Below are 27,247 nucleotides of genomic sequence, written 5' to 3' on the forward strand. Positions count from 1 at the left end.
GGAAATGCCTGTAACAATTCAAGAATATGACAGTTGTTTTTCATTCGTTTGATGTGTTTGAGCTTTTAATTTTGACATTTGATAAGGGACTTTCCGTTTTGAATTTTCCTTGGAGTTCGATATTTTTGTTATTTTACATTTTAGTACTTATTGAAGCTGAATTAAGATATATACTAGAAATTGAAAATTTACATTGCAATGAAAATGTATGTGCATCGTGTAGGGAAAAAGTAAGCGTATTAGGCCTATTTGAAAATAGCATATGCAATTACAATAAAGTTCTGGAAACATAAAATAAATAAATCAGCTCAATGAATTTGGGACAAATATAATACAACTAATACATACAGATATGATCTAGTTTCATCATACGCCTTTTTATGGTCATCGAAATTATACATAAAAAAGTCAATGACAATAGTTAGGGGGAAAACATCCGGATTAGGCAAACATTTTGAATTAAGCTCTGAATAAACGTTCGTGAACCTAAATTATGTCCTTGACTCTTTGAATTGAATCCCAAATCTGCGCGATTGTAAATTTAAAAAATGCATGGCATTATGCAAGGTATATTTTCAAGCTTTTTGATTAAAAAGATGCATATGGCCAACTGATACAGTGTGGAATCATAAAATTCCTATAAAACGTTCAAAACCATACTGAACTCTTTTAAATGTACAGAATGTGTAGGATGAAACAAATAATCATGACTTTTCTGAAAAAGGTATTTGTTAACATTTATGATCATAAAGATGTATCAACACTATTGATTCCAAATCTCAAAATTTAATTCATCTCGTGGGTCCAATCACAAAACGTCAATGTCATGTACACTGACTAACTCAAATATCTCATATTGTAACCTATTTCTTCGTTCAATGCCATGATAACTTTTTTTTAAATCGCATTCAGTCAATATAATTCTGCTTAAGCCTACATTTCTATGTTTTGTTTTTTTTTATTTTTAAAAACAATTCTTTAAATCCTGTTTTATTTTTACTCTTGAATTGAAAAGATCCATTTGTCAAAGAGATTGGTGAACAATACAATTATGGGAGTCCAATCATTTATTCCAATAGTGTCAGTAATTTTTATCAGGGTACACAATAAAATAGCTAACATTTATCAAGCATTACTTTATATACACATTAACAAAACGTTCCGGGTTTTTTTTTAACTTTTCTATTTTAACAGGGTACATACAGTGTACATATAACCATGTAATGACAATACATACACATAATTGGAAAAATTATGAAATACATCTTGATCGTTCGACTCGCACATAAAAATAATAAAACACAGCGCAATCACAGTTCAAGCTTTATCAAATGTATACTCTATATAAATCTACTTGCTTGTAAAACTATATAGTCGGAATCCTTTGCTCTGTGTTATTTTGGCAAAAAGTTAATGATAATTATACTAAGATCTAGAATCCAGTTGTTGTTGTTGTTGTTGTTTTTGTTGTTGTTTGGGAAGTGTAATTATAGTACCAAATTAAAAGTTTGATGCATTTCTCCATTGAATCTAATTTCTACACCAAAAATCAATTTGCAGACAATATTGTCCGTTGGTAATATCATGTTAACACAAACCGAAATGAAATTTAAAAAGTAATAAATGATTCTTTGTATCTCCTTTTTGAGTATTTAATGCTGAACTGTCATAACAAATGAAAACTACCGGATTTTGTTATCAATTTCGTTCAATTTCAGGCAATTTAAAAATAATTGAAGATAACAGGAATGCCTAGAACATTTCATCGTTTAATCTAGTTAAAATCAATTCTCCTTTACTTAAATGACAGACTGCTATTTCATTAGCCTTTATTTGCTTTACTCACACGCTATCAATTCGATGATTTTTTTCTCTCTGAATTTTAGAATTACTTTACTTATTAGAAAGCCGACAAAGATAATACTCATCATGCCACTAACGACAGACCTCGTTTCTAAAGGATAATCTGTGGGTAGTGTACATAATATACAATGTAGCAAAAAAATAAACACATCATTCCTTTTATTCGTACTAATAATATTGTAGCCCGATATCAGTAGATGATTTGTTTTAGATTGTATTCCGTATTATGTAGTATTCTTGAGATCAGACACAAATGCTAAAGTTGAAATTGATATAAATGTTATACGGTGTGATATGGTGACCAATGAGACAACAATCCACCAGAGACCAAATGACGTAGATGTTAGAAACTTAAGGTCACAGCACGGTCATCAATAATGATCAAATCCCATACCACATAGCAAGCTTGAAAGACACCGACCTGACAAAATGTAAATCAATCATTCACAATCCATCACAACATTCAGTCACGTCTCAGTTATTACAACTGAACGGACGTGCTGGGTCAGCTCTCCTTTACCCGCTATCTTCGATGAGGGTTTACTGTTAGATGGATCAACGACTCACTACTTTCGATGACAGAAACCAATCCAACGCTGTACAGACTACGTTAGGCTATAATCCGCGTAGGGCTAATTCCCGCGTCAACATACACTCCAAAACCCATTATGGATGGGGGAGTCGTATGCCGAGTGACGTCCGAGGGCTGTATCCTAGGTGTTAGATGATGGACCGTCATTTCACTGTCTCACGACTTTGGTCCTGATAATGCTTCCTGTCATCGTTATTACTATGTCCGAGACTCATCGACCAGTACTCCATCATCGTGGTTAGCGGGCTGCCAAGCTGACCAACCTGGCCCTGAAAGCAGCCGTTGTGAAGTAAACAACAAAATAGTCAACAAACAAAACTAAAACAACTCACCAAATCCAAGATGGCCGCCTACCAAAATGGCGAATTCCAACTGTTCCTGTCCGACTGCAAAAATATTTAAACGCTCACCAGAACGCCTTCGGGCACCGAGCCGACCGTGCGAGGGCTGAACAGCCAGTCAAGGTCGTTAAACACTTCCAGTAGTAATGTAAATCAATTCAAACAAGAAAACCAACGGCCTAATTTATATACAAAACAATAAACTAAAAACATAAATGATATACAGCAACCAACGAATTACAGGTTTCCGACTTGGGACAGGCGCATACAGAATGTTGTGGGGTTCAACATGTTTGCACAGATATATTTTTGTGATAAAATGTTAATTTTATTAAGGTTTCTTAGTGGAAATTATTGTTTGCAGTTTCCAGATTATTATTTAATTACAGAAACCTCAAGCCGAGGAATTTAAATATCATTTGAAATATTTGCCCGTTCATTTCGTCAAGGCACTACAAACCAGTAAAAGTCTGAAATGGCCTATATCTCTACTCGACTGTACTGATTTTTACTCGACCAGTCTGAATTGGTCTGAATTTTACTCGAAATTACTCGACCCCAGTCTTAACCATACTCCACTGTACTGATTTGTACTTGACCCTTATCTTTGCCATTGAAAATAGTCTGAACTATCACTCGACCAGTCTGAAACAGTCTTAACCCATTCTCGACCTGTACTCGACCTATTTTTTTCAGTCTAAACCATACTCGACTAAAGGTCTGAACAATACTCGACCAGTCTGAACCATACTTGACCAAATAACCTCTACTTTTTCTATATTTTAACTGTTAAAATAAATTTCTTTTTAACTGACATGACAACAGCCACAATAAAATAAAGATATATTATAAAAACAGATTTTTACATTCTTACATGATTCTTAGATTTATCGAATAGAGATAGTTAAATCAAGTTATCTTATATAATAATTTAATTATATTAATTTTAAAGTTTTAGAGTTTTGTTAAAAAAAAGATTTTCTTTTACCTAAAAACCACACCTATACTGAGGGTAATTAAACCTTATTAAGGTGCTTCTTGTTTGGCATGTGTTTTTTTTTTTAAATTAATTTTCCTAAATTCCTAAATAAAAACTACATAGGTTTCATGGTTATATACAAAATATGTACAATAGTTATATAATTATCTTTTTAATTAGGTAACAACAGCCAACAAAATCACTGAAATTGTTTGACCTTATTTTAGAAATATATCTATTATTATAATTTGGGATATATTATATACAATATGTATCAAAAAGGGACAAAAATTAAAGAAATTAATAAAATTGTTCTTCTGATTAGTGGTGAAGTATAAAGCAATACCTCCTGCTTGGGGCAAACTCATGAAAAAGATCACACCTGGTCAGAGAGTATTAAATTCTAAATAACATTCATTCAAAATTTCAACATCCTGTGAAACTTAAATCGCAAGGCCTTTTGAATTCACTAGATTAGTAATAAACGAGTTTAAGAAAAATAGGGCTTTCTTCTTACCTGTAAAACACACATGCACTGAGGTAATTAAACCTTATCAAAGTGCTTCTTGTATGCCATGTCTTTAATTTTGACAAAATTTATTAAATTTAATTGAAATAAATTTTTACTGTAACTTTGGAACACATTTCCTTTTTTAAAAGTTTATCACAGGATTACTATGGAAGTTCTATTATCATGATTATATTAAATTCTTGGTTTAACAAAACAAAGGTGTCATTTTTTAAATTTATTAAGTTGCTTTATATGCTATTTTATATATATTTTAATAAAAAAAAATGTTTACTGCATTATTAACTAAACTCAACTGACACCATAAATCTATACTAGGCTTAAGTTAATGGTGAAAATTGTCCAGTAACCATAAAATATATCTGAAACATTAAAAAAAATTTTGAATAACAATGAAAATATCAGTCACAATTCAGTTTTAAGATTATTTGATCAGCTTGTTTTATTTTTATTTTAAAGGTGATATATATGTATGTATATAAGTGTTGATGAATATGGTGTTGAAGTTATATTATGTTTATTGTGAAATTTTTGTTTCAATTCTATATTGAATACATTTTTAATTTCAAATTGTTGTTCAAAGTTCTAGCCAGGGGAAATAGCTGTTGTTAAAAACAGTTCCTAAATTGATGAAATACAATAGATAGATACAAAAAAATAGGTCTGGGTTGGTTAAGACTTGGTCGAGTATGGATCAGACTAGGTCGAGTATGGTTCAGACTAGGTCGAGCATGGTTCAGACTAGGTCGAGCATGGTTCAGACGCATATAAGATGGTTAAGTACTGGTCGAGTAAGGGTCGAGTACAAGTTCAGACTGTTAAGTATGGTTCAGACTACAGTCGAGTATTATCAAGTAAATTTCAGACCAATTCAGACTGGTCGAGTAAAAATCAGTACAGTCGAGTACAGATATAGGCCATTTCAGACTTTTACTGGTTTGTAGTGAGGTACAAACGGAGTTACTACATAATTTTTTAAATGTAAGATTTTTATACTATTTCTTAACCTTGATTCGCAAAAGGACACGTTTTTTTATCGTATGGTTATAGAAAGTGTGTTTAAGAAAAGAAATAAAATACATCAATCCGAAATGATAGCGTTGAATCCAAAACTACAATAAAAAAGACATGTATTGGTGAATCTGCCTTCCTGGAAACAGCAAACCTGACAAAACCTATAAAAACAGCAAATCCATACATGCTTAACCTTGAGGAATTGGATACCCTGTTTATATGTGAAATAAATAGCTTTATAATTTCTTAAAATGTAGTGATTTAGAGCCAGCGGTATGATCCTGACTCATTGTATGGTACGATACCTAACGAATTCTAAGAGTTCTCCATAAATGGTATAGAGCTGCTCCCGTTGCACTGTATCTTTTTCCTACTGATGAATAATTCAATTCTTCCATTCAAATTAACAGCATTTTCTGTCAAGAACGAGATTTATACGTTTTATTTGAAAGATAACAATTGCAGAAAGATTTAGAACACAGCCAATGTTCAACCATTAGAGACATCTAAGATCATGATTTATACATCCAGGGTTCATGAGAACATTAATAGAGAGAAATACAATACAAGCCATATGTTACACTTTATGCAAAATCAATAAATAACAAGTGCCTGTGACTAGCAAATCATTTCCTACAGGATATTTCTAAGTATTATCTCACATTGTAGATGTCATTTTGTTTATTTGTGTCGCTGGGTTGCTGTTTCAGTGGCACTTAATTTTAATTCATTTCTTGTATTCATATTTGAATAAAAATGAATTTCAATGTTAAGGTGAACTAACAACCGCATCATAACAATTATAGACTTCTTCATCACTGTCTGTTCTAAATAAATTCAAGAATAAAGGAGTCGTCTTTTACAAACTGTTATCATAATGAGATAAATGAGACAAAAACAACAGTAGGCAATTATTATTTTGTTGTTGTTGTTGTTATTAATCAGTTTTATAATATGCATCACCTTGCGTATTGAATCCTTGTTTCACCTGACTAACATCAGAACACCTATGTTTTCTATTGTACCATTATTTGACCTGACTAACATCAGAACGCCTATGTTTTCTATTGTTTCATTGTTTGACCTGACTAACATCAGAACGACTACGTTTTCTATTGTTTCATTGTTTGACCTGACTAACATCAGAACGCCTACGTTTTCTATTGTATCATTATTTGACCTGACTAACATCAGAACACCTACGTTTTTTATTGTATCAGTGTTTGATCTAACTAACATCAGAACGCTCATGTTTCCTAGTGTATCATTATTTGACCTGACTAACATCAGAACGCCTACGTTTTCTATTGTTTCTTAGCTTGACCTAACTAACATCAGAACGCTTACGTTCTCAATTTTATTATTGTTTGATAATATCAGAACGCTTATGTTTTCTATGGCGTCATTGTTTGACCTGTCTATCCGTCAATTTTCAGACTTATCCACTGCGGTAAATTCAGTACTGTTAAGACAATTCGCTTACAGTCAGTTCAGTACTGTTCAGTAGCTTTTTCATGCAATTTAGTATGACGTTGATTTGTACAGGTAAAAAAAACTAATAAACAGTCTTTACATAGACTTAACAGATCTTAGTTGACTGCAAGTGAATAGTCTGAAAGTACCGAATTTACAGCTGAAAATAACTAAATATTTTTTGTTTTGTCTTCTAAGAGCAGTTCAGATCAAATAACCGTGTCAGATCAAAATCGGTTTACTAGTGACAGAGGGAGTATATATTGTCAATTCAATACTGAGGAAATTATATGGTCACATCGATAATCATCAGTTATACAAGTACCTTGAGACATGTATGCTTCAAAATCATGTATAATTCATAAGAAATATATTTAAAAAAATAAGGGTTGAAATAGTCACTAAGCATACTAAGTTGAATGAATGAAATACCTTTGGAAAAAAAGAAAGTAAAACAAATACAATGTAAAAAGATATTTGTCAAACAAAACGATGAGTGTCTGATATATTTCTGAACAGATTTTAAAATAGCAATATTTGTATCATACGAAAGTAATCTAAAAAATGTAATGTGTCAATATTTATGTAAACATTATCAACAATTGAATGAATGGAATTAAGTCAGATCTGTCTTACGTAACTGTAATTAGGGCAAAAATAAGAAATGCTAGTTATCCTCAATACTATGAGTACAATTTAAACAAATAGTGTTCTCTGATAAAAATTGATTAAATAAATGAGATTTTAGGTTAGTAGCTTTATTTCTCAGTTGACAATGATTGCTATAATATTTCCTCATCCCATAATTGATAGGTTTTAATATTTCATCAGTCAATTAATATTTGTCTAGTCTACTTTCAAATAACATAAACTTGGAGATTCTTTTATACTTAAAGGAAGATTATCCCAAAGCCTAATAGTGAAAGGAATATAACTATTAAAGTAAGAGCTAGTTCTAGCAAGTGGGGATTGAAAAGTTTTATTTTCATTCCTCAGAGCATAGGGTTTGTCTGGAAAAATATGGTTTGACTAACTCATATAAGTATGCAGGTGTCATATGCATCTCATTTAATATTTTATAATGCAATATAATGTTATGTTAACTTCGTCTATTCCCATGAGTTCTTAATCCTAATTCAATAAAAAGTTAATGTCTTGAGGATTTACGCCGTAGTCTAGTAATAATTCAAGCAGTTTCTATTTGAATATTTACAAGAAGCCTGGACTCATGTTGAGGGCAAACAAACAACATCACCATACAAGTAAATACGTATAAGTCAATTCTGGTCTAATAATTTTTTTACATGTCGAAGTACAGATATACGAGATCATGTTTTTTTATAAATATTATCGCTATCAAATTGAGAATGAAAATGGGGAATGTGTCAAAGAGACAACAACCCGACCATAGAGCAGACAACAGCCGAAAGCCACCAATGGGTCTTCAATGCAGCGAGAAACTCCCGTACCCGGAGGCGTCCTTCAGCTGGCCCCTAAACAAATATGTATACTAGTTCAGTGATAATGGACGTCATACTAAACTCCAAATTATACACAAGAAACTAAAATTAAAAATGATACAAGACTAACAAAGGCCAGAGGCTCCTGACTTGGGACAGGCGCAAAAATGCGGCGGGGTTAAACATGTTTTTTGAGATCTCAACCCTCCCCCTATACCTCTAGCCAATGTAGAAAAAACAAACGTACTACAGTACGCACAGTAAAACTCAGTTTAAGAGAAGTCCGAGTCCGATGTCAGAATAGGAAACAAAAGAAAATAAACAAAATGACAATAATACATAAATAACAACAGACTACTAGCAGTTACTGACATGCCAGCTCCAGACCTCAATTAAACTGATTGAAAGATTATGTCTTCATCATATGAATATCAGTCACAATACCTCCTGTTAGGGGTTTAGTATTATACCATCATAAAATATATGAGAAGAACATAACCCGTGTCATGCCAACAACTGGTTTTAGAATAAATATGTTTAATTCCGATGCAAAGACCCTATAAGTGAATCAATATTAAAGCCAAAATATGCAATCTTTAATGACCTGACAACAGTATCGTAACTATATCCCTCCTTAATAAGTCTGTTTAAAGGTTTTGTTAGCTTTTGAGGTGAATACTGATATTTTTGTGCTTTGTAAAGAATATTACCATAAAAGATTGGATGTGAAATATCCGAACGTATAAGATGTCTGCATGTTGAGTTATATTTACGAATGATGTCCTTCTACCGATGATAAAATTTAGTAAATGTTTTGACTAGTTTATGATATCGAAAACCCTGGTGTAATAATTTTTCAGTGATACATAAATTTCTCTGCTATGTTTGTTCTTTGAAGCTGGTGACTGAAATCGTATCCCAAGATGACAGTGATTATTTATTTCCTAAACCTTTTCACCATTAATCCATAAAAATACAGCTTGTTGCTCCATTTCCCTTCTAGCAAATACAAATATTTTTTGTTTGTTTTCTGGGAGTTAAATTAAACTTCCCATGATTTAGCCCAGTTTGGAATGATATCCAAGATATATGTCAAAGAATAACCTGCTACAGTATGATCATCGCCTACTATAACAAATAAAGAAGTGTTATCTGCATAAATTCGTATGTCATTTTCAAATGTTTGTTATGTCGTTCTTATACCTAGGCATATCTAAAAGATAACCTTGCCTTTGTGAACTTGCGGTAACGGAGGGGTGATAGAGATTTTAACGCAATGAGAAGTCGTGATAAAACAACAGGGAGGCCATATTGATATTGTTATACAAAATTTGTTTTATAATCCCTATTGTTCTGGTTATGAATTGGTTAAATTCAAAGTATGAAATTGTTGCTATAAAACAAGGATTATACGTCATGTTCTGACGTAGTTGTTGTTTCAGAGAAGAAAATTATACCCAAGGGTGAATCTGACACGCACTTCATCGGTAGATTGAACATTTTCTTCAAATACAATGGCAAAAATTTTCATATGTATCATTTAACGAATTATTTCTTCTAAAAATTGAAATGTTAGTTTTGTTGAAGAGAATAAATTCAAAGGCTGTAATGTTCAGTTCATAGACAAATCTAATGTTATATGATAGCATGATACATCAAGCGCTTGTTCTGTATTATAGTTTCAAAATAAAAACCATCGAAGTGCCAATGTGTGGAAACAAATAATAAAAAAGGTTACTATCCTGAAATTCAATGATGAATATAATTTGAAGTTTAGTGTCATGGATGCTACATGTGGAATAGGTTCTGCTTACCTTTCCGGGAACCTGAGATAACCCCCGGTTTTTGATGAGGTTTGTGTTGCTCAGTCTTAAGCTTACTATTTTGTGTTCTTTAGACTGTCGTATTTGTTTGCCATGGCGTGTCAGTTTGTCTTCAAATAATGAATTGAATATCGCTTTGGTTATGTGGCCTCTCTTTTAATTGACTGTTAACATAACTTTGATTTTTTCAAAATACTATAGATTTTCTACACCAGGAATAGTTTTCCTTAGCTTTATTTTCATTCCTCAGAGCATAGGGTTTGTCTGGGAAAATATGTTTGACTAACTCATATAAGTATGCAGGTGTCATATGCATCTCATTTAATATTTTATAATGCAATATAATGTTATGTTAACTTCGTCTATTCCCATGAGTTCTTAATCCTAATTCAATAAAAAGTTAATGTCTTGAGGATTTACGCCGTAGTCTAGTAATAATTCAAGCAGTTTCTATTTGAATATTTACAAGAAGCCTGGACTCATGTTGAGGGCAAACAAACAACATCACCATACAAGTAAATACGTATAAGTCAATTCTGGTCTAATAATTTTTTTACATGTCGAAGTACAGATATACGAGATCATGCTTTTATATAAATATTATCGCTATGTTTGTTCTTTGAAGCTGGTGACTGAAATCGTATTCCAAGATGACAGTGATTATTTATTTCCTAAACCTCTTCACCATTAATCCATAAAAATACAGCTTGATGCTCCCTTTCCCTTTTAGCAAATACAATATTTTTTTTTTTGTTTTCTGGGAGTTAAATTAAACTTCCCATGATTTAGCCCAGTTTGGAATGATATCTAAGATATATGTCAAAGAATAACCTGCTACAGTATGATCATCGTCTACTATAACAAATAAAGAAGTGTTATCTGCATAAAGTCGTATGTCATTTTCAAATGTTCGTTATGTCGTTCTTATACCTAGGCCTATCTAAAAGATACCCTTGCCTTTGTGAACTTGCGGTAACAGAGGGGGATAGAGATTTTAACGCAATGAGAATTCGTGATAAAACAACAGGGAGGCCATATTGATATTGTTATACAAAATTTGTTTTATAATCCCTATTGTTCTGGTTAAAATTGGTTAAATTCAAAGTATGAAATCATTGCTATAAAACATTGATTATACGTCATGTTCTGACGTAGTTATTGTTTCAGAGATGAAAATTGTACCCAAGGGTGAATCTGACACGCACTTCATCGTTAGATTGAACATTTTCTTCAAATACATGGCAAAAATTTTCATATGTATCATTTAATGAATTATTTCTTCTAAAAATTGAAATGTTAGTTTTGTTGAAGAGAATAAATTCAAAGGCTGTAATGTTCAGTTCATAGACAAATCTAATGTTATATGATAGCATGATACATCAAGCGCTTGTTCTGTATTATAGTTTCAAAATAAAAACCATCGAAGTGCCAATGTGTGGAAACAAAAAATAAAAAAGGTTACTATCCTGAAATTCAATGATGAATATAATTTGAAGTTTAGTGTCATGGGTGCTACATGTGGAAGAGGTTTTTCTTACCTTTCCGGGAACCTGAGATAACCCCCGGTTTTTGATGGGGTTTGTGTTGCTCAGTCTTAAGCTTAATATTTTGTGTTCTTTAAACTGTCGTATTTGTTTGCCATGGCGTGTTAGTTTGTCTTCGACTAATGAATTGAATATCGTTTTGGTTATGTGGCCTCTCTTTTGATTGACTGTTAACATAACTTTGAATTTTTCAAAATACTAAAGATTTTCTACACCAGGAATAGACTTCCTTAGATTTATTTGGCAAAACCCTTCGGAATTTTAGGTCTTAAATACTCTTCAACTTCGTCCTTTATTTGGTCTTTAATTTTTTTGGTTCGAGCGTCACTGATGAGTCTTTTGTAGTCGAAACGCGCGTCTGGCGTACAAAATTTTAATCCTGGTATCTGTGATGAGTTTATTTTAGTGACTTATAATAAACAATACCACAGATATAGCAAATACAACAAATACAACAGATACAACTTAGCAGTAATTTTTAAAAATACGGAAGCTGCCATTCCTGTTGGCCGTTATGGTTTATACCTCTCAATTTAATTTATTGGTCTTTTTCTGTCTCCTAACTGTTGACTATAAGTGTTCGGAGCTGGTGAACACCAGGTAAAATAGAAAGTGCAGCAAAAATGGTTTGTTATACTATGAAATCTAGACACACTATTTACTGTTGAAGACAACTATTATGTTGATCTCTTGATGTCATTTTTGGTAATGTATACAGTTTGATTGCTGTCTTATTTGCCTTTACCACACATCTTCGTTTTCGTCCTACATAAAATATTTGCCACTGGACGTTAAGAAACCAACATCAATCATTCTGTCCATTGAAAAGAATAAAAGAAGTGCGATAAAAGTGAATAAGAAACGATATGTGTTTTCCTTTTTCATTTAAAGTTGACACTATCGAAATAAAAAGAAAATTATAAGCAATATACGATTAAAGTGTCCGAATACTAAAAGCAGGCAATACCATAAAAATAAAATCAAATAGCACTGTACAACTTAACTTGATGATTTGAATATAAAATCGAAGTAAATGGTATCGGGCTACATGTAGATACTGCTGACGAGTGTTTATGGTCATGAAACAATATCTAACAGTTGCGAATATATAAAGCGTTATACAGAGCAGCATATAAATCCAGAAACTATGCATCAATTTTGAGGATGGCGGAAGTGGCATTGAATCAATTTCAAAAATATTTAAACCTTTAATTCCATGTGCCTTTTACAACTTAATACCTGGCAAATAGTATTCTTGCTGATGTCTTACCTACTCAATATGAAAATGTACGGGGGGTACTCGAAAAATAACAATGTCTCTTTATTAGATCATTCTTTAAATTTTTGTATAGGTTTTTGAAAAAATAACTCATTTGAATGTATAACAGCATCACATATTAACTTCTTAATAGAACTGGCGAGGAAAACACGTTTTGCTAAAAATGCAATTACTTTTTTCAATATTTTGAAGTTTTCTCTAAATGTCAAGAGTCATACTTAAATGATACAATACAATACAGGTGATTGCTTCTGCTGATTATAAATTACCTCAGAATTGACTTAAATGTCAGAGGAAAATTACTGATAGCTGTTTAACTCTTTTTTTCTGGTTTCTAGGGTATTAAAGGAAAAGAAGTTATATAATTTTACAATTGACCTCATCGGCTATGTAATTGATAGCTGTTTTAAATATAAAAAAATCAATCGCAAAACAAAGTGTTCACCGGAAATTTAGTATGCAAATAATTGTTTTAAACATGATTGGAAATAACGACCGTTTGATAAATCAGTTTAAAGTACAGAACCATTATTACATTTGTTGTCTGAAGTGCGAATTAACGAGGCTAACGAGTGGGGAAAGGAAGAAACCAAGATGGTAATCAAAAACAATAACGTCATACAAAAACAAAACCAGACAACACCTTCACCAATAGAATATGCATTTTCCAAATCGGCTTTGTCTGTTGTGAGAACCTGATTCAATTACGGATGAGTATCACCGTCTTTTTCACAGAGTATCGTGTCAAAATAACGAAACTTCTTGAAGGGTATATTCAAGTATGTACAAATCTGTTCGTTTTCAAATAGGTGCAAGTGTTCAAGGTATTACAGAAGTGTCAAATCTATGACGGCACTTGAACACCTATTCAAACACTTAAAACTACAGTTTAAACCAAAAACTGGTAAACATATATTTTCACGATGGATTTGACTTGGGTATAAAAATATTATTTCTTGATTCCCTTCATCCGGCAGTAAAACCTATGCTTACGTTGGACGGCCAAATCAAATACGAAGTTGAAAAGCATTAAAAACCGAAACTTCCGAAAAGTTTTGCCAAATCTATGCTTGGGAGGGTGTGAGGGAGAGATAAAAGCCTAAATGTTAGCACTGTCTTTACAGCAAACCTCCATAGGGTCAATGAAGATCGGAAATCCATATGGGGCTTATATTTTCTCGTCTTTGGTCCCGTTCTGGTCCAATTAACAGGTGTTTGTTATTATTCGCTCAACCGAACGTCTGTTTGGTAAAATTTGTTTGATTAATTAGAATATAGCAAAGTGCTCTCGACCAATGAAAGTGTAGAATTTGATGTTCCTTAGTTGCGAAGAATGAATGTAAATCATGTTCTTAGTAAGGGATTATCCTTTTGTTTAGGCATATTTACAGTACTGTTAAAATCAAAGAATTTCTATAAATGAGTTACAACTGCCCGAAGCACATTTTTAGGATTATTGATTGAAAGTTGAATTTTGAAACAAACAATAATCAAACGTAGTTTGAAGTTTACTTGTGCAGTACAATTGATACCGTTTGTGTTATTTTGTGAATATTTAGAACTTTCATATTACAAAAAAAATAACCAATATTAAAGCAATGCTAAAGAGAAGAAAAAGAAGAATTTAAAAAAAAAAATAAAATATAACCTAAGTCTTTAGCTATATATTATGCTTATCAAAACTAAGATTACTGTATTCGCAGTTAGTATAAAGAATACTCATTATCAATATACCGGTACATACACAGCTTCCTATAAAAAGCATTTTCGTTGAACATTTAAATATTAGTTAATTAAGTAATATTTGATGTAAAGAGCTGGAATAAAACTGGCTGTGGAATACAATTAAGTTGTAACTCTGATTTTGAATTTATTAAATTGAACTGTAAATAAACAAAAAGATAATTCCTTACTAAAACATAAGTTACACTCATACTCACAAACATGTACAATTTCTATCATCTCATTGTAACGTTGTGTCATCTAATGTCTAAAACACAATTTATTAAAATTTCCCAAATTAAAAGTAAGTCCTTTCATCAATAAGACCAATACATAGATGAAATGCCTAAAAGGGAAGTCATCCATTTATTATAAAAATTGCACTGACAATGAAACAAATTCTTGAATAAAACCAACCCAGAGATAATTTTAGCGCTTTACAATATTCTAAGTTTGTAAGAGAGTGATAATCCCTTTCATCATAATAAGTACTTGCTAACGCTTGTACTTAATCATGAAGAAAGTATTATAGAAACAATGAATAAGCGTTGATTCTAGAAAAAGAAATCATGAGCCCGGAGTGCGAATGGTTTGTTTTTCATGAATTAACGCTTATTCATTGTATCTCTAACTCTAAACTATTGTGTCGATGTCTTTTCAAAATTAAAGCCTTTTCTTAATTAGAAGGTATTGTAAGTGAGTTTTAATAACCATGTTATCATGTTCAACAATGCATTAATAAATCTAAGTTCACAATTAATTGGTTAAGGGAATACAAATATAACATAACACGTCTGTCTTTAAATTATCAGGCATCTGAATATTATCCGTAATTTACAAAATAAGACATATTCGAACTTATTTCTAAGTACATATAATAAGTATGCTACCGAAAATTCTATCAAGAAGCCTAATTCTAGATACATCACGATTTACTCGCATAGGAATTTGCGAATAAACATTTGTAAAGATGTGTATTAGAATTGATGAAAGCATACTATATTCATAAAACAATAATGGACAAATTGAATGTAATCATTTTCTTTTCAATTATGTGAAATAGTCAATAATATTCCAAAAATAAACGGGAAAACCCGCTATTATTACAAAATTATCCACACTAACATACAAATTATGAAAAACGGAAAAACTAAAGAATAAGGACAACACAGAGAATACAGGAAATCGAACCTGAATCGGCAAGTCTCTACTTATAGGTTAGATAATACTTGATCATGTTTTATGAATATTTAAAGCCCGAGGCGTAGCCGAGGGTTTTAAATGTTCATAAAATATGACCAAGTATTGTCTGACCAATTTAGAACATATTCACACCTTCGAGTGACATAACAAAATTAGCCTCTCATTGTAATAATCAAACTTTGATATATGCTCACTTTAAGTGTTAACATGTTTAATAAAAGGAATGTAAATTATTTAATGGTCATTTCAACAGATGAAATGAAAGAGCAATGAGATAGTTTTGTGATAGCTAAAAAGGATAAATTATTCAAAAATGGAGATTTCCTCTGCTTCATGTACAATTTAATCTTACATATCTAAAATTCCGTCATTTTAAATAAAGCACAAATTGTTATATAAATCAGCTTTTCTAAAATTGTATAGTTTTTAATAAGGACAAAACTTCATAAATAAATTCTAATTTACAATCGTTTCAACATCACATGCTTGTTTTTTATTGATGAATGTATTGTTTTTTTCAAAAACTTTCTTTATTTTTTGATCAACAGTCATTGTTTCTTAAAACATTGAGTTTGAGGTTTGGTATAATAAAAAGAATATATTTACATGTATTTTACAAACACCGTTGTCCCCTTTTGAATTTTATTTAGGGGGGGTCTAAATATATACCATTAAATAACATTTACAATGTTCTAATCTCAACTTGAAATACTTTTTTAGTTCTATTCTCCTGATTTAATTTAAAATACCGGTTAATTAAACAAACAACAGTACTCATGTTTTTTTTCATTTTCTCATATCCCTTGGACATTGCCTTTGGGAGTTGTACACTTCGAATTTTTAAGAGTTCTCTTTCATAATTAATCTGCAATGAAAAATTATCCATGTGTAGCATTTTATAGTGCATGGAAAGCCATGTACTATGAAAAATAGAAATTAAATACTGATTTTCCATTGGACGAGAATGGGTGAGTATGTTCTAACTTTAACTTGACTCTCTAACTAATTGATATTTTAAAACCATGTTAACCTTGCGGCTACCAACTTATCCTATACGATTGTCTATTGTGTATATATAAAGGTACAAGCCCAGTGTGTCCGTTGTACCGATGCGTATCATATGTTCATTTATTTATATAAATAAGACATTTAAATTGCAACCCATTGGTAGCCGAGTGGTTTCGTCGATGTGTTGATGTCAGTCACACACAACAGATTTCAAGGAGGGGTTCGATTCATAGTGAAGGCATATGAAAATTACAAATAATGATAAGTTTTTAAATTAATTCCATTAGTGAAGAGAAATCAGTAAATTGGCCAATTCAAACTTAATGAAATTAGGCACACAACAAAACAATTGAATATAATTTGGTGAGTCTATTTAAGCGACAGATTTAGGAAGCGTTGATTCTAGAAAAAGAATCCACGGTAAATGAATAGGCTGACGACACGACAATGGTTTAATTATAGGTTAGATAATACTCAGGACATGTTTTATGAATATTCAAAGCCCAAGGCGTAGCTGAGGGTTTTAAATCTTCATAAAACATGACCAAGTATTGTCTGACCAATTTAGAACATATTCACACCTTCGAGTGACATAACAAAATTAGCCTCTCATTGTAATAATCAAACTTTGATATTAGCTCACTTTAAGTGTTAACATGTTTAGTAAAAGGAATGTAAATTGTTTAATGGTCATTTCAACAGATGGAATGAAAGAGCAATGAGATAGTTTTGTGATAGCAAACAAGGATAAATTATTCAAAAATGGAGATTTCCTCTGCTTCATGTACAATTTAATCTTGCATATCTAAAATTCCGTCATTTTAAAAAAGCACAAATTGTTATATAAATCAGCTTTTCTAAAATTGTATAGTTTTTAATAAGGACAAAACTTCATAAATAAATTTTAATTTACAATCGTTTCAATATCACATGCTTGTTTTTTATTGATGAATGTATTGATTTTTTTCAAAAACTGTCTTTATTTTTTTTTATCAACAGTCATTGTTTCTTAAAACATTGAGTTTGAGGTTTGGTACAAAAATTTGATTAAATATTACATGTATTTTACGAACACCTTTGTCCCCTTTTGAATTTTATTTAGGGGGGGGTCTAAATATATACCATTAAATAACATTTACAATGTTCAAATCTCAACTTGAAATATTTTTTTAGTTCTTTTCTCCTGATTTGATTTATAATACCGGTTAATTAAACAAACAATAGTACTTATGTTTTTTTTCTTCATTTTCTCTTATCCCTTGGACATTGCCTTGGGGAGTTGTACACTCCTACAATAGTCAGCTAATAAAAAATATTTGTGGATATGCACATCTACATAGTATGTCCTTATTTACTACAAAGCTTTATGAAATTCTGTTGTGTGGTTTCAGAGGAGTAGCGTTGACAAACTGTTGCAGTAGTATATTTAGGTCCAAACTCTTAAGTTCAAATTGGCATAACTTCTAGAAAAAACATGGAATCATATTTTCCTGTCGATATGCACATCTACATGGTATGTCCCAATTATCTGCAAAGTTTCATGAAATTTGTTGTACGGTTTCAATGCAGTTGTGATGACAAACTGTTGCAGTAGTATATCATTGCCAAAATTCCAAGTTCAAAGGGGCATAACTTTTGGAAAAAGCTTTGTTGCGTTGGGTATAAAATAGTTTCAAAGCTATAGGTTATTAAGAAAACTCCGATAGAAACACAAAATTCCACTGACAACGAATGTGACAGTCGGATAATGTACCAGGTGCTTTTAAATGGCTCACGAGTTCAGACATAAATTTTATAAATTTTGTGCAAGACTGGTGGATGTTAACAATAAATAAAGGCAATTGCATAATCATATGACTAATAGGTCTTCAGAGAGTTAGTATTAGCCTTCATTTTTTTTTATTTAACCGGACCATGACACACACAAGGACACACACTATTAAAGATCTGCCATCAACACCAAGTTCTGTAAAAACATTTAGTTATGATAACTTAAGACAGCCAAGTAATTTAGAGATAACTGTATTGTATTTGAAGCTTTGAGGACGTCCATCGGTAGTTTTACTGTAGCAAATTTATTTTACCTGGCGACGCGTAGCGGAGACAGGTAAACGGTTATTTGCGGACGTCCGCAAAGCTTCAAATTGGCTTATTATTGGAGACATTACATGTCAATACATTCCGGAATTCAAAATGTCGGCTTCCTTAGTTACAGACAGGGAGATAGAGAATTCTACGCTTATTGTCATCCAATCAGAACCATTGATACATAATAATTGCATTAGAATAATAAATGTCGGTGAATAAATTTTCAAGTGTGGATCCAACAGAGTGCCTGTGTCGTATAAAATTCCTGCAATGTTGCTGAAAAGATATTTTAAAATATTTTCCATAGAGTTTATAATCTAATCAATATTCCATAGATTCATAACTGTAAAGGAACATGAAACGCTGCGATGAGAGGAGAAATGGTAGTTCCTATTGAAATACAATTAATTGACGGTACTCTGTATCTCCAACGCGAACATAAATAATTATAATCAAGAAATGAAAGAAAATAGGTAACAGCGGTCCTGTGTATGTTTAATTAGTGCATTTTTTACAAGTTTAATTACAAAATAAAGATTTTAAACGAGTACAACTACATCTATACACCCTGATTTATCTCGTTTTTAATAAGTTAAATTTCTGTTTCAAAGATTACTGTATGTCGGTGTGTCGTATACAGATCTAAAGTTAATAACTGTCAACGGGATCAATAACGCTTAATAATATGATTAAGAGCACTAATCAGCTGTACAAGAATAGAAGTATCTATAGTCAAACATTAATTGAATTTAAAGTCGGGTATACATATAACAATACAACATTAGCTCTGTAGAGTTTTTAACAAATGCAATATAAAACGAAAGTTATAAAGATTTCTTGTATCATGCAGAAAGCCACTACAATGTGGAACCGTGTTATGTTCAGTAGCAGCTTTCAGTTCAGTATTGTTCGAAATTTGTTCATCTACGATCTTTCCTTTAGTAGAATTAGAAGGTGTGAACGTACTAGAAATTGTAATATCAGTGTATTTGATAATACTTTAGAACTTGCATCAAATAACGAAAACGTCGAATGCTGCTTTGTTAGCTGGTACAAACACAAAATGCTTTCCGAAAGTATCTAATTTTTATAAGCTTGTATCTTAATAAACAAACTTGAAGATCACAAACTTATTTTTTTTTTTGGGGGGGGGGGGGGGGGGGGGGGATTTAATAGACCCGTATATGAGAGTGTGAGAATGCTTGATTTCTACGTTTTTGGACGTTTTTATCCGTATCTTTGATTCTTCACATATCGGGTTAACGAAAAGTGTTTACTTAAAATAACAAACAAGCTGATAATGTGGTTGTCTTCCATTTGCAAAGATGTGAATGATTACCAACGAGACAACAAATGAGTTAGTTTATTCTTAGTATTTTCTGTCCTTTAGGGAAATTGATGTTGATGGAAGGTATTTAGTGATATCTTACTGTTACTTGTCTAGACACAGAGCGATTAAGAGCTTAACAAAATAGTATTATCAATTGTTGAATACCACATTTCTACAACGTACCTATATATGTCCCTTTCGTGCTAATTTGTGGCTGGGAAGCTCTTTAGTTGACTGATATTCAACATCTATTTTTATAAATATATTATCTCTTTCTCATATGGAAATCTCTTATTTTAACGGCGTTCATCTCCGTCTTTATAAAAATGAAATTAATGTGTTTCATTAAAAAAAAAATAACGATCCGCTCAATAACAAAGTGTCCTCAAAATTACTGTTTTACCCTAATTTTCATTTTTTTGCACCTATACTGAATTTCAAAATGTAAATTTGTGCAAAATTACATCACTAATATTATAAGTTAAGTAACAAGAAGTGTTATTTGTTGTATGACAAAGCAATTTGTCCTTTCATTTCATTTGTAAATAGGCTTTTTATTGCTTTACTGTTTTACATTGGAAACTAATTGATGGTCAAAGGAATAATTGTTATTGAAAAAAGACATGAAGCGAAAATTTAATTAATATTTCCAAAAAATCTTATCTTTCAAAATAATTGTTACAGATTGTTTGAAGATGTTTATATTCCTCCCTTAGGAACAAAAATGGTGTTCTTGTGCAGCACTGAATAAATGCTATAAATTGATGAAATATTGATGAAGGTTTAATAAGGACACTTTATACGTCTCGATCGATGCATGACTCATACCCAGATTCCAATGCACGCGCGATTCATATCTGATGCTGGTTATCAATCAATATCAACAATTAGGTTCACTTCCTTATAAAAAAAATAATACTAAAAACAAATAAAAGATTTCACCACCATGCTTCATATTAATAATCTTTAATGAAAAAAGTCAGGTAAGTTCTATAGGTGATTCACTCGAATTTCAGCTTACAAGATACATATATAGTGTACTATAATTGGAAAACGAAGAACTGATAAATTCCATATGGGAATTTCATTAACTATGGAGACTTACTAATATGACTCATGTGTAAAAACATCAGGTATTCTTTTTCAATTGAATAAAATGATATAAGATCTATGAATGATATATGCTTACCTGTGTATTTCTGAATGAAGAACGGGAGGGATGTAGTCCCATGGAAACCAACTGTGTACGTTGCCAAAAAGAAAAACTGGACTAAATCCCACTTGGCACTGTACTCCTGTTGTTCTAATCCTAGATCGTTCATATTTACACAATAGCTACTGGACTATAAAATCGTGGCAATGTAAGAATTTAATGGAACGAACAATACGCATGCTCCAGTATCAGATATACGACTGGAAGGCTTGAGTTAAAACTCTGCTAATTCCATTCTTTCACTTTAAGGATCCAGAGATGAATAAATAGTTAAGCTGTGAATGTCAATGAACGATATTTTGATTAAATTTTTTATTTGACTGCTTACTAATTAGATATGTAATGATTTTCTCTACATGAATATAAAAAAAAATCCATCGATTCCACACTGATAAATACAAAACTTCTATTTTGCCTATAATAGATTTTTAAAGATAAGCACTGCTTGCTAGAATATTGAACCGTTTAAGGATAAATTTATATGTTTAAACTTTTTTTCCGGTCAGAACAAAACGAAATTTCGAAGCAATCATCTGATTTTATCGACTGGAAAATCAGTATGGGAATGTTCTACTTGTTATTAGCTTCATTGAGGGAAGCAAAAAAATAAAAATTTTCTTTGATTTCTTAATGATATATAGGAAATGAGAGGTGAATTATATTTATTGCTGTAAGCCATTTTCTAATGACAAATTGTCGCCCTGAAGGAAAAAAAGAGTTACAGCCTACGAGAACAACAAAGAACTTGCATAATAAAAGAACATAGAGATTTCAAAAGAAAAAAAAATGGTATTAGATCGGACATTATCCCATCTGTATTTCATCTTTAACAATATAGAAAAGAAGTAAAAATCACGTTTTCTTTAAATTAAATCAAGAACCGTTGATTCATTAGAGGAGGTCGTGAATACATTTTTTTTTATTTCACCCTTTATATTGTGTATATTGTCTGATGTAAATAAACCCCGTATCACTCAATCTGAATATTGTCTAGTGACAAAGTGACAATCTACCCCGTATAACTCTATTAATATGGATAATGTCTGATGACAATCTACCCCGTATCACTCTATCATTTTTGATATTGTCTGATGACAATCTACCCCGTATCACTCTATCATTTTGGATATTGTCTGATGACAATATACCCCGTATCACTCTATCATTTTGGATAGTTTCTGGTGACAATCTACCCCGTTTCACTCTGTCATTTTGGATATTGTCTGATGACAATCCACCCCCATTTCACTCTAACAGTTTGGATATTTTCTGGTGACAACCTACCACGTATCACTCTATCATTTTGGATATTGTCTGATGACAATCTACCCCGTATCACTCTTATCATTTTGGATAGTGTCTGTTGACAATCTACCCCGTTTCACTCCGTCATTTTGGATATTGTCTGAAGACAATCTACCCCCATTTCACTCTACCTGTTTGGATATTGTCTGGTGTCAATCCACCCCGTATCACTTTACCATTGTGGATATTGTCTGGTGTCAATCTACCCCGTATCACTCTATTATTTTGGATACTAACTGGTGATAATCTACCCCGTATCACTTCATCATTTTGTATTTTGTCTGGTGACAATCTATCCCGTATCACTGTATCATTTTGAATATTGTCTGGTGACAATCTACTATTTAGGATTCTGTCTATGTACATCTAAACATTATAGAAAAAATATCAAAAAAGGAGATGTTGTTTGATAGCCGAGAAACTATCCAGCAGAGGTTAATTCATTTTTCATTTATTCTAGATATGAATTTCCATTTCCAGTTAAACTACCGTTGAAGTTGCAAATGATATGAATCGGAAGAGATGTGTGGTACAAATCTACGAGATGGCTACCTAACGACACAAATAACCAAAACACATCTGGTTTACCTCAGTATGTAGGATCAGCCGTCTCTGTAATCTTTATGATAATTCTGTATTGTATCTACTCTGTCTACCAGTCTTATAGTGTACGTAGACAAGATTTCTACATACGCAGATTAAATATTATCAGCTACCTGTCACCAATAAACACCATTATTTGATACGTGTATAAAGAAAAATGAAGTTGAAACTGAACAGACAAACTAGATGAAACATTGTCTATGGTATTCACGACTTTCTAAACGAAATTTTATTTCAGACGTGTGCAGATTTCTTTGTTATTTTCTGTTTATCTTATCATATCATATATCAAACTTTCAAACAGCAGAGTTTTCCCAAAATGAGATATTTTGGATATTGTCTGGTGATAATTTACCCCGTATCACTCTATCATTTTGGAAATTGTCTGATGACAATCTACCCCGTATCACTCTACCATTTTGGATAGTGTCTGGTGACAATCTACCCCGTTTCACTCTGTCATTTTGGATATTGTCTGATGACAAGCTACCCCCATTTCACTCTACCAGTTTGGATATTGTCTGGTGACAACCTACCCCGTATCACTCTATCATTTTGGATATTGTCTAATGACAATCTACCCCGTATCACTCTATCATTTTGGATATTGTCTGATGACAATCTACCCCGTATCACTCTATCATTTTGGATAGTGTCTGGTGACAATCTACCTCGTTTCACTCCGTCATTTTGGATATTGTCTGATGACAATCTACCCCCATTTCACTCTACCTGTTTGGATATTGTCTGGTGTCAATCTACCCCGTGTCATGCATCAGAAAGCAGTCTTGTTCAAAATAATGAATTCTCGAACATTCGTTTCTTATCTGTAGAGCATTTGTAGCTTTATGAGACAAATATGGCATAAAATTCAAAAAAATAACCAATATGTTAAAAAAACAGCGCTTTTATTGATGTTCTTCATATTGACAGTTGTTGAAAGGTCTTTTAAAATCGTCGAACTTAAGAGCCATACATAACAACTATATATAAAAAATACAAACAATTATTGTATGTGATAACACTTAAAACCTGATTAGGATTTTTCAGTAAATTGAATAACTAATAAAATTGAGAATGGAAATGGGGAATGTGTCAAAGAGACAACAACCCGACCACAGAACAGACAACAGCAGAAGGCCACCAACAGGTCTTCAATGCAGCGAGAAATTCCCGCACCCGGAGGCGTCCTTCAGCTGGCCCCTAAACAAATATATATACTAGTTCAGTGATAATGAACGCCATACTAAACTCCAAATTGTACACAAGAAACTAAAATTAAAAATAATAAACCTAAATTGTCAGCCTTTGTTGTTGATTATGTACATTGTATATCTATTTCATTATTCTTTATAAATGTTATGGATTGGGTTTACAGAATAGAGATTAATGGGCAAAAAAAAAAGAATAGAGAACATATACTAAAGAAAATGATATAGATAAAAATGGACAATAAAAAATAAAGACTATAGAAAAGTAGTATAAAAAATTTAAAAAGACAGAAATGAGGACTCCCCTTTCCAGACCCTCCTTTATCAATATCGTTGATCATATCTTTAAAAGACTGGTATAGATTTTCCTGTTTGTTCAGTGTTGTCAATTTTAGAAGATTTAAATTTGTTGGTTGGTTGTTTTACTTGAGGCTCATATATACTATTAGTATTGTTGCGTGTACATCTTTATACTTTCATATACATATATACTATTAAACGAGAAGACCTCATTTTGTGTGTCGCTTCTCTTCCTTCCACAATAAATAAATCATCATGCCTTTGTGTCCTATAGGTACCTTGCATAGTCTCATTTGTCATCTATTCTTATGATTATTCAGTTTGGGTTATTTTGGGAGAAAAAAGAAAATAAAGACGTCCGGATATTGTTTCCGTCACCAGACCGACTTTTAAGTCATAGACAAGACTTCCGATTTTAAACTTTCAAATAATTTTCATAAGTCCTCGTAACCCGAATAATTCAGTCCCTCCCCGTGATCGACTCTCCCACTCGCGAGTTAATGTAGCCATCGTAGAGCAGTGGAATATAACGACTGAATTATTCGGGTTAAAGTCCTCGGTGACAGGACAATCATTATCGCGTTTATCTGCATGTATACTATGATTGTACTACTATAATATATAGAGACTCTGTATATATTACAGCAGTGATCGCCGTGGAGAAGAAACTTGGAATTGATAGTTAATAGCAAATACACTTTATTTATAATATACGTATGTTCATAGGACTTCATAGTATACAGAAACCGAAAATAATGGAATTCAACAGAAAATAAAAATAACGGACTTTGGAAAAAAGAGAGAGGGCTTAAAAATATTGTCCTGTCTCCTAGAGTACCTATGACTTTTGATACCTTTTCTGAAATTCTCCAGACATAACAGTGGCGGATCCAGAAATTTTCATAAAGGGGGGGGGGGGGGGGGGGCACTGACTGCCTAAGAGGGGAAAAACCCTCTAAATCCGCCTCCTCGTGTAATCTTTTACAAAAATTCATCCTACAACAGTTTACATACTTTCAACCAAGCTCTAAATGCCCGCGATTTCGCGGGTGTGTTCTAGTATATATTTATTTTGAGTCATATTTTCCAATCAATGATAATCATCACGGTTGTTGCAAGATTCAGTTGTTTAAAATGTATACGTTGACCTTCTTTGTATTAAAGTACATTCAAACATAGCCAGTCTAATGTGCTTACCTACAAACAGAATGAGGAGGCAGATCTTATTTACGTCAACTGAAGTACTACTAGTATATGTATCCGCCATCCAAGTGATGTGATAAAATGTATAAGAAGAAGGTGTCTGAAGTCCAAATAACTTTGTCAGTAAATCAATTTGTCTATGATATAAAATATAGGATTACTAACGTTTAAACACTTTTAAATAATTTGCTAACAATTGTTTTATTGATGGATCAGAAGATTTTAAAATAGACTTTTTTTACCACAAAAAGTGTGAAATTATAAGGTGGATCATCAGTTTATATTTTTTTAAACTTTACCAAAATGAACATTTCACCGTGCTTTTCACAAAATAAAATAAAAAGTATGGGTCACTGTGCTATATTCCAAGCTACAAGTCGTTCAAAATCACCCAATTTTGCATAGATTATTCATGAAAAAAAGCTTTTTTTGGAGCATAAAAAAAATCTATATGAGACAGAATTTTGAAATGAAATATGAGAGGAAAGGTTTTAAGATATGCGTTAAGAAAATATAAAGAAAAAATGATGTCACCGAACTTGTTTTCTTGCTACAAGTAAAAAACGAAAAATTTCTTTAACATTCCTTTATAGAATTTCTACTATTAGAGTTATTTCCTTTATGATATGCGTTAAGAAAATATAAAGAAAAAATGATGTCACCGAACTTGTTTTCTTGCTACAAGTAAAAAATGAAAAATTTCTTTAACATTCCTTTATAGAAATTCTACTATTAAAGTTATTTTCCATAAAATGGCTAAGTTAAAAAATTGATTTAAAAAAACACAAATATTTGGTTATTGTTAAAACAATGTAAATAATGCAATAATCACTTATTTTCCTTTATTTAAATACTCGTAAACAGTTTTACACGTTAATTGCCAATCTGTCTTAAAATTTGCAGATTTAAGCAGAGAACTAGACTCATTGTGTACTGCGTTTTTACAATCCAAGATGGCGGTATACAGTTGATCTACTTATAAAATTATATCTTTTTTTACCACAAACAAAAGGGATCAACATAGAGCTATCTTGAATACAGACAAGTGAAAACAGTTAGATCTTTCTTGACAAGCAACAAGTGTGACGAAAATATTCTTTTTTTTTACCACAGCCAAGTTTGGTCTTTCTTAACGGCAGACAACTATGAAAAGACAACCACTGA

General features: G+C 31.9%; 1 protein-coding gene across 1 annotated transcript in view; it reads right to left on the minus strand.

Moving 5' to 3' along the window:
* LOC127735871 (sodium- and chloride-dependent GABA transporter ine-like) overlaps nucleotides 1-21,773 on the minus strand; it is a 73,938-nt gene extending 52,165 nt beyond the window's left edge. Inside the window, exon 1 of the mRNA XM_052246271.1 lies at nucleotides 21,438-21,773. Coding sequence (XP_052102231.1) covers nucleotides 21,438-21,570 — 133 coding nt within the window. The 5' untranslated portion in view covers nucleotides 21,571-21,773. The remainder of the gene's footprint in view (nucleotides 1-21,437) is intronic.
* Between the last annotated feature and the right edge of the window lie 5,474 nt (nucleotides 21,774-27,247).

This window comes from Mytilus californianus, unplaced genomic scaffold, assembly GCF_021869535.1.
Source record: "Mytilus californianus isolate M0D057914Y unplaced genomic scaffold, xbMytCali1.0.p SCAF_3, whole genome shotgun sequence".
Classification (NCBI taxonomy): domain Eukaryota; kingdom Metazoa; phylum Mollusca; class Bivalvia; order Mytilida; family Mytilidae; genus Mytilus; species Mytilus californianus.